Source organism: Podarcis pityusensis (genome assembly GCF_964106645.2).
Source record: "Podarcis pityusensis genome assembly, chromosome: 1".
NCBI lineage: Eukaryota > Metazoa > Chordata > Lepidosauria > Squamata > Lacertidae > Podarcis > Podarcis pityusensis.
The window spans coordinates 7,460,823-7,477,190 of record NC_138028.1 but is presented as its reverse complement, the minus strand read 5'-3'; the positions used below and the strand labels follow the sequence as shown (position 1 = coordinate 7,477,190).

At 44.1% G+C, this 16,368-nt stretch overlaps 1 protein-coding gene and 1 long non-coding RNA gene across 7 annotated transcripts in view; one reads left to right on the top strand and one right to left on the bottom strand.

Annotated features, from left to right (window-relative positions):
• Positions 1-5,397, bottom strand: part of ARID4A (AT-rich interaction domain 4A) — a 59,160-nt gene extending 53,763 nt beyond the window's left edge. For 2 of the 5 annotated variants that reach the window (XM_081008806.1, XM_081008810.1), the window contains exons 1-4: positions 5,252-5,390; positions 3,743-3,812; positions 1,887-1,997; positions 487-552 (exon numbers count right to left, since the gene is read on the bottom strand). In XM_081008806.1, the coding sequence (XP_080864932.1) occupies positions 487-552; positions 1,887-1,997; positions 3,743-3,748 (183 nt within the window). In that variant the 5' untranslated portion in view covers positions 3,749-3,812; positions 5,252-5,390. Of the gene's footprint in view, positions 1-486; positions 553-1,886; positions 1,998-3,742; positions 3,813-3,976; positions 3,996-4,069; positions 4,208-5,251 lie in introns of those variants that run through there. The other 3 variants (XM_081008808.1, XM_081008807.1, XM_081008809.1) reach the window with 3 other exon arrangements.
• Positions 5,398-5,740: 343 nt separating this feature from the next.
• LOC308470303 lies at positions 5,741-16,322 on the top strand. Of its 2 annotated transcripts, XR_013982353.1 has the most exons (5): positions 5,741-6,356; positions 9,218-9,493; positions 12,101-12,182; positions 13,451-15,219; positions 15,310-16,322. It is a non-coding gene; the product is annotated as an uncharacterized lncRNA (long non-coding RNA). The 2 variants fall into 2 exon arrangements; XR_013982354.1 differs by lacking the exon at positions 15,310-16,322 and having other exon boundaries at positions 6,092-6,356; positions 9,221-9,493; positions 13,451-13,719.
• Positions 16,323-16,368: the final 46 nt, after the last annotated feature.

Sequence of the window (16,368 nt, the reverse complement as noted above, 5' to 3'; positions counted from 1 at the left end):
CAGCAGTAAAGAAGCTAATGCCCTTGGATGTTGCACTTAAAGGCTTTTTATTTCAATGGCAATTAAGTGTGTAATGACTGTCCTCTGAAGTGGGACATGGATGTGTTTCATTGTCAGCTGCATAGTCTGTACTATCATGGAACCAAGACTGAACATTATCCCTGAAAATTATCCCATGGAAGGCCAAGCCTTTGGACCCATAAACTTTGTATCAAGTTTCTGAAGTGAGGAATGGTTACATAAACATTGCACTGAAATATTCTACTTTATGCAGTTTTCCTTTCGTAGATAATTTCTTCCTCTGTTTTTTGACTGAACTATTTATAGATCTTCACTTTAATATTTCAGCGAAAAAATATATATGCATGAATGTGAGAACTAAAGTCAAACAGGAATGTTGCTGTCATTTGGCTTACTCTGAATCAGGCATTTAAATGCAGTTTTTTGAATTTACTGATAACTTTTGAAGAAAACATGCATACATACCCTTAAAGGTCCTTTCACTTGGTCATCTTGCACCAACTGTGTTGAATTATCCTGTTTTAAGATCACCTGCATATTTTGAGAGGGATTTTAAAGAAAACAATTTTACTTGCAAAGGACTTGAGCAATGGACTTTCATGTGGGCACACAAGACTTTTATGCGCCAGTAGGTTGCTCCCTAAAGTATGCCCCAGCAGCTATGGGGACTTTCCAGATCCGACTGGGGGTGGGGACAGAAGAGGAGGAAATCCCAACATGCACATTGTTGTGACATCAGATCTCACCCTATATGCCAGCACGCAGAGAAGAACATTATTCTAAGTAAGATTTTTCAAACATGGAAGTTTGCTTTTATTAAAAGCATTCAAATAAAACGGCAGCACAACTATGGAAGCAATTGCAAGAAATTTAATTTCACGTTATCAATTGAGTATATGGTATTTGTCTGGTTGCCAAGTCAGGTCAATAAATGATCTGGGGACGGGGGACTCTAGTGATGTTTCCTTAGTAAATTCATTTTTTACATACAGTGCAGTACATTGAAACTCTTGACACGAATCAAAGAAGAACACGTTTTAGATGACTGATGTTTATGCCACAATAACAGGACAATCATACACAGGATGTCCCATTATGGTCACAGGGACTTGAAAGTGGGCACAAGACTGCAGTCTAAATCTGTGAGTCTTTTGAAAGGTGCCATGAGACTATTAATTGTGAGGCAAAATACCAACATGATCATGGCTTCACATGCAACTGATCCATTACAGATTTGCTTTCTCTTGATCAATGACTGAGCAAATCACAATTCCTGCTACACCAGCAACTTAGCCATAAGTCTGTCTTTTTGATAACACAGCAGATTACACCAATTAGAAAGCTCTCTTAACGATCCAGTGACTGTAGACCCATGCACTCCATTGCTAGAAGATACCCTTAATGGAAACACTTCAGAAATGAATGTATTTTTAAAGCTGAATTTCTAGATATCATACAGGTGAAGCCTATGAAGGGCTCGCCTTAATCCTTACCCATTTCAGCACTTACAAAAAAAGCCCCATCAAATTTATAGTAAGGACAAATTGTTATTGATTTTTCTTTTTTTAAACAAAAACCCTGCTCTTCAACAAAGATAGAATCCTAAAATGAAGCTGCACACATCCAAGGAGAAATACAGGGTTTTCCTGATTCTCTCCCCAACCCCAATGCCGCAACACTTATTTGGCCCAGAAGAGAGAAAATAAGTGGGGTTTCTTACTGCTGGAAAATAAATGATGCTACCTTACATTTTGGCTTTTTATTTCCGCAGGGTGCCCTATTGGGTCTCTAGCTAAAAGTATCTAAGGAAATAGGTGATGTGAAAGACCTGTGGCTAATGCACTGGCATTAGTGCTCTCTCTTACCTTGACTTTCACCAGCCTTTTTACTGTCTTAATTTTTGCCTCGCAGAAGGCACCCCGGTATTTGGCACTGACATCAGTCCCAACTGTCAGGTAGGCAGGCTCATCTGCTGCCTGAAGAGAGATAAAAAATGGTCAAAGGGTGGAAGTGTTTAAGCACACTTCTCAAGGTTCATATGGCACAATTTTAAGCTTAATCGTAACAAAACCACGATGAAAAACTTTTAAGTCTCCAGAAAGTAACTGACAGACTAAGACCTGCCACTGGCAATCAGTGGAGTTGCATATACACACAGGTTTACTCTGACCCAACAAGTCTTTAGAATCTATTGCGATTTATTTAGTTTATCCATTCAGAAAAAACTCTAGTCACCAAAAAGAGGAAGGACCTGGTTCTTTTGTTTTGCTTTTACTAAGATAGCATATAGATTAATCCAAATCTTAATACCATTTGTAATCTACTAATTGGACAGCATCTTACAGTGACCAATACTTAACAGTACACACTGGAAACACTAAAAATAATCCTACAAGAATGTGTATTTTTGCAAGATGGATTGTACGCTCTGAAGTCTTTGAAGAAGTGCACGGTACTCAAACATTGCAGTTGTAAACAAAAAATTTGACAGCTGCTGCTTCAGCCAATGTATTTTAAGTCTTACTGGCCACAAGTGGTTTCTCAGGCAGACATACCAACAGTCAAACTTTTTGTTTCGGAATACATTTCTCATATACAGTTGAAAGAAAGAGAAACAAGCCCAGTTGTTGTTTAATGAGGATAGAATGCAACACTAATTTTCCTTAGTTTCCTGTTCACTTTTTCCAAAAGCTGCACCCCCACAAAAAACAAGCACCTGGATACAGAACAGCAGAGGTTAACAAAGTTTTAACTGCTGATACAACACTGGATCATTTGCCAGCTTAACAGCCCATTTATTAGAGAATACTTTAACAGAACATTTCAACAGGGTAGTTCCCAGGTAAGTGTGCATTAGATTGCAGCCTTAGTCCAACAATTAGGACTTAATTCATTAGAAAATAAGTATAAGGCAGTGTCTTATGTACTTTCACTTTGATCAACTTTGACCACACTTCTGTTCAATGAATTAGCATCATTGAATAGTGACCTTTTTAATGACAAGTAATAACTAACGAACAAGTAGCACTGAATAGTGATGTTTTTAACAGCAAGTAATAACTAGCGAACAATCTTACAATCCAGCAAATGAGTGGGCAGGGATACAATTTCACTTCTCATTCCCAATACACCGTAGTGGAAAACAGCAATTTCAACTTTTCAGAGAAACATGTGAAACACAATGTAAGCAAGAATTTTAGCACTGATGTTACGGATATATAAGTTCTTGAATGTAAAGAACCAGAAGAGGAATGCCTCATTTCTTTCCAGAGGTGGAAAGTAGCTTCCCAGTGACTACACATAAGTAAAACAAAATTCTTGCCACCATTTTGGAACTGCAAAGCCTATGTAAGTTATAAACATTTTCTTCCATGCTTTGCATGCAGAAGGTCCCAACTTCAATTTCCAGCATCAGGTAGCATGAAACAGAAATGACCTCTGCCTGAGATAGTGGAGAGCTAGTACTAGCCTAGATGAATCAATAATTTGACCTGGTGTGAGGCAGCATTCTATTTTATGCTATTGTATTTCTATACTGCAATATTAAATTGTTCACTGGGTTTGCAGACATATGTGGCTGTTTAGCAAAAGGGAAGCTTCCTTAGCAGTGGCATATGAACCATATTTCACTAAATATGTATTCAACAGGATGATGTACTTTTAACATTGAAGGAAATTAATACATTGAAGGGAAAACTGAGAAGTTGAGAAACAGGTTTACCTTCATCTTTGAAGGTTATTTGAGGGATTCCAGCTCAAAAGTTTTCTTTTTACCACAGTTGAAGAAAAATCTAGAAAATAAGGAGAAAATGGTAATATTCATACATGTAATTATAAAAAAGTGACAGAACTCAAGAGCAAGAAATTAAACTATGAAGTCAGTGGTCAATTATGAAAACACAATCCTCTCCTTAGTGTACACAACACAGAACTTCTGCATCTGTAGAACACTCACTCCAGGCCTCATACTGTCAAGGAGAAGGAAAGTGCTGAAAAGTAGTAAGTGGGCAATTTGGAGTTCTGGTTGAGAAGTAGCTGGTGCTGCTACCTTCTCTCTATTTCAGCTCCCTCTTGCTCATCTCTGCATCCCCCGTCAGTAACTGTCATCCATCCTTTTCTCTTCAGCCTGTCAATAAAAGAAACTCTAAGGCCACGGAGACGACATTCACTTAAAGGAAGCAAGAGGATGATCAAGAAACAGGAGGAATCCCAAGTAGCCAGGATCTTCAGCCCCCTTAGTTTCTTAAATCTGAAAAGACAGACAAGAATACATCTGAAGGTAAAAATGCTGCCTGGCAAAGGGGAGGCTGACAGGCCAGTCAAATGCAGACACACCCTCCATTTACGACTTCCAGCTTGATCCTCTGTATGTTTACTCAAAAGTATGTACTCAAGTGGGACTTGCACCCAAGGGTGCACAGGGCTGCGGCAAGTTGTCGGCAACATCCCCTCGATCGCTTAGCAAAATCACTCTTTTGCTTTTCCTGGCTGAAAAGCACCTCAGACCTTCTTTCCCCACCCCCTGCACTTAGTTCCCACTCCGATTCACATCCAGGCCTCGCTCGAAACAAGCCCCATTCCTTTTAAACGCACTTCCCCATATGCCGAAGCCCTCCTCCTTCCGCCCCCCAGAGTGAAAACAAAATTCGTGCCGTGTTTTGGGAAACCTTCTCCACTCCGAAAGGAAACACATTCCCCCCTTTCCCACCCACCCGATTAAAAAAACTCACCCCTCTTCTAGGCCTTTGCCTCTGTGAACCCCCCTCGCCTCCCGGCCCACCCCGACTGCCCCCCAAGACACAAGCCCCTCGGACCCCCAGCCAAGGCGATGGCAAGCGGGGGGGGGCAAGAACCCCTCCAACCCCCCCTCTGAGGAAGGCCAAGGCAACTGACGAAGGGCTTTATCTGAGGGGGGAGAAGGGAAAAGAGAAGTAATGGGAAGGAGGCCCGCCCCGAGCTGAAGGGGCCTCATCCAGATGTGGCGGGGAAAGAGAGGCTGCTCAAAGTGTGGCAAGAGGAAGGAGGACTTGGCCGGTGTGTTGTGGCTCCTCCGTGAGGGGAAGGAGGCAGAAGGCGGCAGCGCTTCTCCGCCTCCCCGGCCAGGCGTTAGAGAAGCAGGTTCCCGCCCGGGCCTCCCGCACCCTCCGGAGGGGATCCCGAGTTCCAGCGCAGGGTCCCCTGCCTTCCCTCCAAGCCCGGCCAGGCCCCCTCAGCCCCGCCACCAACTCACCGCCGACGAGGATCCGGCGGCGGCGGCGGCTGCCCCGTTTCCTTCCTCCGGTGTAAGACGTGGGCGCGTCTCCGCCGTCCGACCCCGAGCAGGAAAGAAGCGGCGGCGGCGGCGGCGAAGGACGACGACGACGACGACGGAGCGAGCGAGCGAGCGGCGGCAGCGGGGAGGGAGGGAGGGAGGTGGGGAAGGAGGACGGGCCTGTGGTCTCGCGCCTCGGCTCCGCCTCTTCCCCGCCCCCGGCAGCCCGGGCTGCCTCTGGCTCGCGCGCTCTGGCTCCCTGACGGGCGGCGGGCGGGACTCCCTGGCCCAGCGCTGCTGCTGCTGCTGCCTTGCGCAGCTCAACACCCAAATAACAAGCTGTTGAGCAGGATCTGCGCGGCGCGGCCTCCCATTGGCTCCTCCCCGCCCGTGACGCTCGAGGGGGCGCTCTGCCCCGCCCTGATCGGGCGCCGCGCGCAGCTCCCGCCTTTCATTGGACTGCGGAAGGGCAGCTCTCCGCCACGCGATTGGGCGGCCGCTTTCCTCCGCCCCCGCCCGCGCTCGACTTCTTCTTCTTCGTTTCCCCGCCCCCCCCATCATCAAAGACTTTTCATTGGTCCAAACCGAGGAAGGGCGAAGCGCCGTTGGACGGCCGGGGGCTTAAAAAGGGAGTTAAGTCAAAGTTTCCACCCGCCCCGCCTCCCTGGGCTCAGCAGGGGAAGCGAGCGAGAGGCCTGCAGGGGCCGGATGTGAAGCGCCGCGAGGCGATTGGAGGAGGACTTGGAGGGGCAGGAATCTGAGGAGCGGGTGGGCGGGGCGGGGGAAAATGAGGAGGAGGAATGGCGAGAAGTGATTGGCTGCCCGCGCCTGTCTCATGGAAACGGAAAGGTGGAGGGCGGGGCCAACAGAAGCTTGCGGAGGCGGCGAAGGGAAAGCCGAGTCCTAACGCGCATGCGTCCTCCGGCCGTCAGGGTTTCATTATTTTTTTCCTCCCCATCGCCTTCGCCTGGCGCCATTTTGTGCGCTCTTCAGTCACGTCTCGGTCCCATTTCGTTGAGAGGGCTGGAGGTGAAGGGGTGCTGAGGAGCGGCTCCGGCGGAGGCCTGAGGTAAACGAAGCCAAGGTAGGTGTGGGTGCGGTGAGGCCTTTTAATGTGTGTGGCGGGGGAGAATGCGACCTCCGTCCGTTGGCTTAAAAACAGCCGTATTTTGTGTGGAGAACGTCGAGGGGCGAGGAGGGCCGCGAGCCCCGCGACCGTTACCGCGGAAAACTGCCTCAGCGGCCCGAGGTAAACGTTGCGTAGTGGGGCGGGGCTGCGGACCGGAAGCCGAGTGTGACGTCAGGACTTGCGCAGCCGCCAATAAGTGGGCGGGGCTTCCTTTTCCGGGTTTCCCTCCTTGCTCTTCCTTTTGATAGAACAGGGGAGTGAAGTTTACCCCCGCGAGGGTCTGGGACGCGGCATATTTTTCTCCCACCCTCGTATTACTTGAAAGTGCTTAATGGCTGTACCTTCCTCGTGAAAAGGGCCTTGTCGTAGCCCTACTTGGCTATAACGTTTTCAAATTTTTTTTGCTCCAGTAGCTACCCGCAAACGCCCAACTATCCTGCGACGCCTCAAGGGATATGGGGCGCCGTCGTGAGATCTGCCCAGAGATCTGCGCGTGGAGGCTGTCCATAAAGCAGCTGGGCCCTGCTCCATTATTCAGCCCCGCTGGCTGTTAGCTTACTCTCCACAATCCATGTATGTCTGCACCTTTCAACCTAGAATAGTACTTCTGTTGTCTGATGAAGAGGGGCTCTAGCCCACAAAAAGCTTCGGCTGTTGCCTTTCTTCAACTGTGCAGAATTAAAACATTTTCTATTAAAGACTAACTTGACTTCCTCTGCAGGATTAATGTTGTGTATTAGCTTTAATAGCACTCTCCTAGTCATGTTTACTCATAAGTATGTGTGGTTAGCCCTGCAGCCGAAAAATTGTCCCAAGCAAAGGAATACTCTCAAGTCTAAATGCTGTATGCTTCTCTCTCCCTTCCCTCCCATACAGATAGATATATAGGTATCCATATCTCATACCTTCAGCATGCCATCTGTGAGCCACTGCTCAATGTGGATTAAGAGATGTTTGTGCTGCAAGGGGAGCAAGCTGTGCTTTCTTGTAGTGCAGACTTTTTGTGCCTGTGTTCTGTTTCTAGTAAATGCAAGTTGCTCAGACATCCTTGTTTTTTTTAAATGATAAGTAGTTTCTGGTAGCCTGAAGAGAAGATCTGCAAAAGTCCTTCCACCTTGTCAAAAGGACCATTCTTTATAAACATGAAGAAGAGTTAGGAATTTTGTCCTCTCCATCAACTTGCCAAGTGATGAAAAGAAGGTAGCTTCATAAGAGAGCGCTTTTTTGTCATCAGTAGAGCGGAAACTTCTGCCATGATTATGAGTAGAGCTTTTTACTGAGGATTACAAGAGAATAAAATAAAATTTCACGAGGGCCTTGCAAGTACTAACTCTTGTCTTAGGATTCATGCTTCTTAAATCACTTAAGCCCATCTTTTATGTGCTTGTATGCTTTGCACTCCAGATGTCCTTATGAATGCACTGGTGGTTCAGGATGGTAATTATGGAACTAGGGGCAGTGTTCGAAACTCCCATTGTTCTAGGCACATTTTGCGACAGAGAATTTCATAAGCACAAGCAGGTTCTGACCTCTTGGCCCAGTACTGTGCCTAAGTTTTCAGATTAAAACTTTGTACTTCCAGCAGTTTGAACTCCATCTTGTACCCCACTTTCAAGAAGCACTTGTTTGATATTTGCAGGGGAAAGTATGCCGGCACCTCCTTCACAGTATTTAAATTGTTTCAGTTAAGAAGGATTTGCATATTTGCAAGCAACATAATTTTACACCAGTTTTCAAATCAACACAAAATTAAACAGTTGTGACATTTACAGAGCATGAGGTAGATATTCATCATGCTTTAGGCCGCATAGTCATCTTGTCATCTGTGACACACAAGTTGGAATGGGGTGGGGAGAGGATGTCCTTCCTCCTCTGTAATTTATCTTCATTTTGCCACCTGTGGCTAACTTGCTTGGTGTTTCTTTCTACAGGTTGGATACAGAAAATACAGGACTGTTCATGAGAATTTTAAGCAGGGCTCCACAAATTATTGCTGGCCTTAGTAGTGAGCCATTTGTATTGGCCACTGGCTCCTCTCCTACACAGAATCCTCTGGCACACATGGGGAAGAGCTGGGTCAGCTTTTCACTTACCCTGGGCTTTCAACACACTAGGAAACAGCAAGAGAGATGCTTGGTATATCTTCTAAATGAGGCACTAAAAGAGGCAGGCTCCGTCTTTGTGTGTGTCAGAGAACTTGGACAGAGAGAGAGTAGTCTCTCTAACCTGTTATGAAGAAAGAGCCTTCCCCTTGGGTTGTCTGCAAATCATGCAATAATTTGAGAAATGAGGTACTGTATCTTGCTTTGTCCAGGACATCTAGGAATTGCCAGAAAGAGACCATTAGTAACTGCTGGTCACACCTGACTGTATTTATTACGGATGTTTGCACTTAACTACCCAGGACAGTGGTTTTCAAACAGTAGGGCAGTCTCCCTTTAACACGTGGAAGGAGAATTCAAAGTCAAAAAGAGATAGAACCTTAAGCCATGTAGAACCATCCTCCCTAGCAGGCCAAGACATGATGGGCTGAACACCCCAGCAGAAAATCTTCATTGATTCATACTGAGTTTAAGTGGATGGGTGAGCTCGCACCTAATTTGGCAGGAACTTCTCCCCTTTTCTAAAACTCTTACCTTGTTGGAATAGTGTCCCACATGCAAAGACCTTTGCGTGCCATGAGCAGAGTGTTGGTTCTGATTTGACAAGGGGGATAATAGGACAGAATTGATTGAGAAGGGGGTGACAAGCTCATACTGAGCTGGGGCCTATAATCTCTTGCACAAAATGCTGACACTTTGTATCTCTTATTCCAGCAGCAATTTCTTTCTTTGAAACTTAACCCAATGAGGCATCAGAGGGACGTGTTCGGCATGGTGATGACAAATAAACTTGGAGCACCTTGCAAAGGACCTTGTGGTGCCAAAAGCCATGGGGTGGAGGATGCTGCTGCCGTTTTGAAGCTGGGCTATCTAACTCAAGAGGAAGATAATTTGCACGGAACATAGGATGAGTGGGACAGCTGAGCCACGGCTGCTGCACTTCATATGTTGATGCCGGAGACAAGATGGCTGTAAACTACGACTGAGACGGTGGGTCTTAACCCTGGCTCTGAATAGTTGATCCCGACACACACAGTACAGTGTATATTTTGCATTGTGATTGCAGTTGGGAGAGGAAACACAGCTGCACTGTAGGTAGACCAAATACTCCAGCCATAGACGTTGCCTCCTAGTAGACTGCTATTATTAAAGTGATCCTGCTAGGGTGATGGGTGGGAAATGGGTGTGAACTTCAATCCTTACAGAATGAAAATAATAAAGACCAAACTATCACAAGATTGGGACGCGGGTGGTGCTGTGGGTTAAACCACAGAGCCTAGGACTTGCCAATCAGAAGGTTGACGGTTCGAATCCCGGCGGGGTGAGCTCCTGTTGCTCTGTCCCTGCTCCTGCCAACCTAGCAGTTCGAAAGCACGTCAGAGTGCAAGTAGATAAATAGGTACTGCTCCGGCAGGAAGGTAAACGGCGTTTCCGTGCGCTGCTCTGGTTTGCCAGAAGCGGCTTAGTCATGCTGGCCACAACCCGGAAGATGTACGCCGGCTCCCTCGGCCAATAAGGCGAGATGAGCGCCGCAACCCCAGAGTCAGTCACTACTGGACCTAATGGTCAGGGGTCCCTTTACCTTTTTTATCACAAGATTATTCTGTGTCTTTGCAAAATAAACTTAGCCATGTACAGATATTGTGATGATGACTATTAACTATGTTTCACATAGCAAATTAGTACTTCATATCGTAGCTCACATGCTGTCCTTTATGTGGTGAATGCTGTTTGATGTCTCTGTTGGGAGACTCAGTTCTGATGCTTTTGTTTTTGTTACGCATGAGCTGTTAAGCAATTAGGGCTTGACTTAGTGAGGTTATTTGTTCTAGCATGTATCTGAATAGGTCTTCATAAACCTGGGAACCAAGAAGGGAAGGAAATGGATGTAGCTGCGTTTTTATTTTCCTTTATTTGCCTTTTGTCCCAGTTCTTAAATGAAACAAGGTGTGAGTGTCTGATTTTATTTTAGGGAGGGGGAAGCTAGCTGGGTTGTACACTTCAAAGGAAGTAATTATCCTTAGAAGCTCAGATGTTCAACTTGGGCAGTTGCCACTGTAGGTTTATTAGAAAGAAACCTTGGACATTGTACTAACTCACAGAGTTTGTGGTACAGAAAGTGGCTACAGCTGAATACACAAATCCATGCTATTAACATATGTGTAAAGGTCTTTTTTTTTTTTTTTAAAGAAACACAGTGAACACAATGGGAGGAATGAATGGCTTGGTTCACATGTTGGGTTGAATTTTTGTTTGATGTTATATGAATGAGGCTTGAGCTTATGTGCTGCCCCCTCACTTTGCAGGCTTTGATTTCAACCTCCTTATGTCAAACCTTGATTTACTGTTACATTCAGACCAGCAAACTAGTAGATGTGTTTTCCCTCGTATTCAAACCACAATGCCTGAGAGCCCAAGAATCTCTCACAATGCAAAAGCATTAACTGATGTTGTGTTAGAAGTGAGCCAATTCAATGTGAATCAGCTCCCATGCTGCATTTCATCACAAGACTGCTTCTATTATCATAGATTGAAAGTAATATCCAAGAGTAGGCTACAGTTCTTGCTGCTTTGTGGCACAAAAATATATTGGGAAAGGCTGCTAAGACTTCATAGAGTAACACTTTTAATCTGCAAAACTTGAGTGTGTCCCACTGTGTGCTAAGGTGAGAAGGAAGCAGCTGAATACATTCCTGTTGCTTGCACACTCCACCATTGCCGCCTGCCTTTTTTCCTGCTGTCTGCTCACTGCTTTTCTTCTGCCCATAAGAGCTACTAACAATGATGTTTCCAAAGAAAGGAAAAGCAGTTCAGCTTCATAGCAGCTGTTAAATATTTTTGTCAGGCGAGGCTCTCCATGGCTACTTGAGATGGAGATGAACAGTGATTAGAGAATCCTGGAAAAGCTATGGGTGTTCTTCCAGTTACTGATCTGGCTAAACTGGGTATTACAGTTTTTAGAAACTTGGAAGTGTAGTTTGATCAGATGCCTGCTTTTAAAATGCATTTTAAATTAATACATCATAAATAATTTACATGCTGCTGTTAATGTTTGGATTATGATAATGTCAAAGGTATAATACTTGTTCTAGCCTTAGCGTTCCACCCCTGGGAAAACAATCTGTCTTGCAAACAGTGATTCAGGCACCTTCCTCCTGTTTTTCCCCAGGTTCTGGTCTCTCAATTGTTCCTGCCTCTCCGGAACGGTATTCTAGCTCCATAAAGCCACAACTAGAAGAAAACTTTATACTACCAGTTGATGCCCTTTAATGCTGAAAGCAATAATGTGCACATTGATAATAGAATTGTAGAGAAGTGACCACGAGGATCATCTAGCCGAACCCTGTAAGGCAGGGATCTAAGATTAAGAGCCTCACACTCTACTGACTGAGCTATGAGGGTCTAGACTGATAATGACAGCAGTATAGAGAAGGAATAGGCACTGTCAGCTGGAGCATTTTACTGTAATTTATTGAACCAGGCAACTTAGAATACAGATATTGCCATTTGTGCAGAAGTGTTGGAGCAGAGGGAATGCCTAGGAGGGAAAAACAGCCAGGCTTTCTAGAAATGTAACTTCTTTTTGCTATTTGCCAGGTGCCTTTCAAGTTGCTTACATCCCGTTCCAGAGAGCATTTGGAAATCAGTGCTTTGTTTAATCACCAAGCCATCCAGAAAGGTAAGACAATTTCTCAATATTTGCTAGCTATGTAGTGTGAAGGTTTTTCCCTCTTAATTTTCATGTTGCCTTTTGTGCTTTGTTGTGTCAGAATTGCATAATCATATATGCTGATAGTGAACTCATTCTCCAAGTGCTAATCCTTATGGAGCTAGTCCAACGCACAAATAAAATCCAATCATAGGCATCTCAGTGTGTTTTTCCTCTGTAAAGCTCTGCCTGTGTAGAATAAAGACACTTATTCTTCCATTTTCACCGCAAGTAGCAGCAAATGAAAATGCAGCTAATTGATTTTCATTGCTGGTTTTTTGTTTTGTTTTTTGCTTGTTGGCTGAAACTGGTCTACTCACCTGGCTTCCTGCTTTCATTGTTGGAGTCTAAGAAAGCAGTTTTCTATGTGTGGTAATAAGCTTTAGCAATGTGGAATGGTCTTTGTAAGGAAGTCCCTGGATGCGTCAGTGGAATGGATAGCTAAGAGCCTGGTCAGGCAAAGTTGCTAATATTTTTCTGCTTAAATGAGAAACCAGGCATTTTGCACAGAAAAAGAATGCCATCTCAGAAGTAGCTTTGCATAGGGTGATTTAAGTTTGGTTGACATCCTTCTGGAGGGAGATGTGGCTGCTTAATCCCATGCTGCTTGGGAAACAAATACCGCATTGTATAGCTTTGTCTACTGCCTTGGTTCAGGTGATTCCTTCCTACACTCATAGCTATACAGGACAACCACCAATGGGGATTTGGGGGGGGGGGGGGGCAGAAGGGCAGAGAAAAGTTATGACAGCTGGTTCTGTTCATACAGCCCTTTGATCTGTAGCTGTCTACTTGGGTATTAGTATGTAAAATATGCAATTTGCTAGTTTTCACCTCCCTGGATATAATTACTATTTTAGGATGACAACTTGTTTCACTTTGATGTTACAAGTCAATATAGCCTTTATTCTTTCTAACTCATGTTAAGATTACAAATAGTAATGGTGTATTGCAGAAGCAAATGTTTACTTTTGGCTCCCACCGAAGCTCAGTAACTCTTTTCTGTATTCTCAGCTTATGCTTTCTATTATGTGCAAATAATTCCTTTAATTGTATGGTGTTAGCTATGTACACTTTTGATTTCTCTCTCTCTAAAGGTGACAGATTTTATTTTATCTATCAGTTGGACACAGTATCTTCAAAACACTTGTGTGATTTGCCTCTTCCCCTTGGATGAGAACATATAGCTTTCCCCAATATTTGTATGTTTGTGTCATTTTAATCTTTTCCTTCAACAGAATTCTGACCGTGAACATACGGATCCCTGCAGAAAATTCTTCCCAAGGCACAGAACTGTGTGAGCTTGTGTGTATGGCTGGAACCATGATGAAACATCAGCTATCTTGCTTGTGAGATTCAGTACATTTGTACCGACTGCTTATAATCTGTTCCGAGTCATCTTCGTTAAGCAGAGAACTTTCATTGTATCCAAGCACTGACAGAATGTCTCAAGATGAACAGATACTTTAAACACTGATTTATGGAATAAAAGCCTATTTTATGATTACATTTGGCATCTTTTGTTTACTTGCACTAGCTAGGAGCTTGGACAAACATGCTTTGTGGATATTTTAAGACTCTTTTCTAAGGGTTGTGCATTTGGGTCCTGGTGTGAGCACCACAGCTTCTTCTGGTCTTGGTTGCGGCTGAGGAGCTGTTTATGGATAAACAAGAGAGTACCCATTGAAAGGAGACTAATTGTCTGCTGCGCATGTAGAAGACCCCTGGCTCCCAATAAAAAACCTGTGCATTGCATCTTAAGTCCTAATAAGAAAGTTCTGTCTTGCCTGTTTTACTTGCTGAAGGGCCACTATTGGTAATAGTTGCACCTCTTAATTTAGGAGAACTAGAGCTCCTCCTTTTTCAATGAGACCTTGGGTCTCTAGCTGTTTTTGGACTACAGTTCCCATCCCTGACCACTGGTCCTGCAAGCTAGGGATGATGGGAGTTGCAGTCCAAAACCAGTTGGAGACCCAAGTTTGGGAAACGCTGGCCTAGACCATCGTTCACTGGCCCTGCTCAGCTTTTGCCTGTTTGGAAGGTATCACTGAATTGTGCTGATGCTGCTTATTGTCTGGCTGTGTGTGAATCTGAAGAATATAATCTACTCTACAAAATTAAGAGTCCCATCTATTGCTGTGACTATTTTACCGCTGATCTCTACTACTGGCATGTGTCTCCTGCACTTGAGTGAATGTGGGTTCTTGGGGTGAAGTTTCCCCATTCACAGAGGTAGGAGAAGCTTGCCCTACATTTGTAAAGAGGTTTCTCATACCTGCTGGATTGCACCTAACTACTCCCCTCCTTTCCTACATTGTGGTGTGAATCACACAGTGCTGGTTTGCATGTGCTTGCTTCCTGCTTAGTCACACTAATTTATGACGTAAGCAGGGCTGTAGTTTGGGGATGCCATGACTGACATGAGAAAGTGGAAACATGGTCTTGAGTACATTACTGTAAATACACTGAGAAACTTTTTTTTTAAGGAACAGGAAGTAGTAGTGAGTCAAGTGACACTGCCACTGGTCATCTGAACTATCATTAATATTGTATGGTTCAGCATCTTCCCAGTAGGAAGCTGCAATCATTATTCTACCATAAATTCATAAGTAGAAGTATGGTAACTCTTAATTGGTGAAAATGTTTCCTTTCACCTTACTTTTTTATCAATAGATGTAGGAAAGTAGGCAAAAATATTCCACTACTGGCAGCTCTTTCAAAACTAGTGCTCCTTCAAGAACTTCAGTACTAAATTATTCAACACTAAACAGGATCATGCAAGAAATGCTCCAGTTCATGTACTGATTTGTGTAAATGGTGGCAGAAAGCTGCTGTGGGAGAGGAGAATGTTAAAATAATCCTGTTATTCACAGGGGCAGCTGAGTACACAAGTTGGATTTGACTGTAGACAAAGTAGATGGATGAACATGAGGAGATACTTAGCATCCCATGCCCCACTTATGGCCTCAAGGGCATGTGGCTGGCTGCTGGACCACCTCCATCTATGGTCAGTGTAAGCAATTGGCTAAGTGTCTGAAATATTCATGAATGCCAAGATTGTCACAAAATAGTGAGCAAGCGTTTGTATTTTGTGCAGATGTTAATCAAAAGTGGGTGAAATGGTGGCTTAATGTGCTGACTATGGGCTGAAAACAACTTTCTGGACAGGAAATGCTAGGCTTCTCCCAAATTTGCCCTGGAGGGTTCTGAGGTAAAAAAAAAAATATTTTTTTCATACAAGCATCCTTGTGTAAGCATTGCCATCTAAACAAGTGCAATAAATTGGAAAGTTAAGTAGTTTCTGAACAACAGCAATCTCATCTGAGCACAAAGTTCTGGTTTCTCTCTTAAGAATCCGGTGTGAAAATCTCACTGTAAAACCATAGCATTTTCCAGCCACTGCAAAAATTAGTTAAAAGTGATCACCACACTAAAGCACAGCACTACACAAAATACTGCAACAATTTTCTTCTCCCAACTAGGGCTCAGATTATGTTTTCACAACCACCACTCTGTTACATGAAGCCACAAATCAATATCCAACAGCATTAGTCAGATCTCCTCTGTTCAAGCATGACCAAGCTTCAGGCTCACTATTTGCCCTCAAGCCATCCCACCTCCTGAATTGGAAGAGGAAAGATAAAGCTTGAGTGTGACACCTTACTATATATATTACTTTTCAGACAGATACATACTGTTCATGCTTTACACAAGCTTTTTACAAACTGCATCTCAAAGCAGCAGTAATCATATTTACTATAATCCAATCCAGACAACAGGAAGATTGGACTGCTAGGTACGGAGGTTGAATCATAAACTTGTCCAGTTGTAGGATACAGCCCTGATATTCTTTGTATGACCAGGTATCTGGGCTGCTACCTTCTGACAGGAGGGAGCAGGTGTTTTACCATTTCTTTAAGGCCTGGATTCAACAGGGCTGGGGAGTGTAGTTCTCTTAGTAGTGGGTGCGATCTAGCATGCTACATCAGCGTGCTCAATGTGATTTTAAACATTTTTCTTTCAACAACATACTTTCTCCACACCACCACCCATGCAACAACCAAGTTGCTTTTGGAAATTTCAAAAGGGTTTGCTATGTAGCACCGAGGAGGGAAAAGATCCTCATCAGTGCACAAAGTTTCTTTGGCTCCTAGTC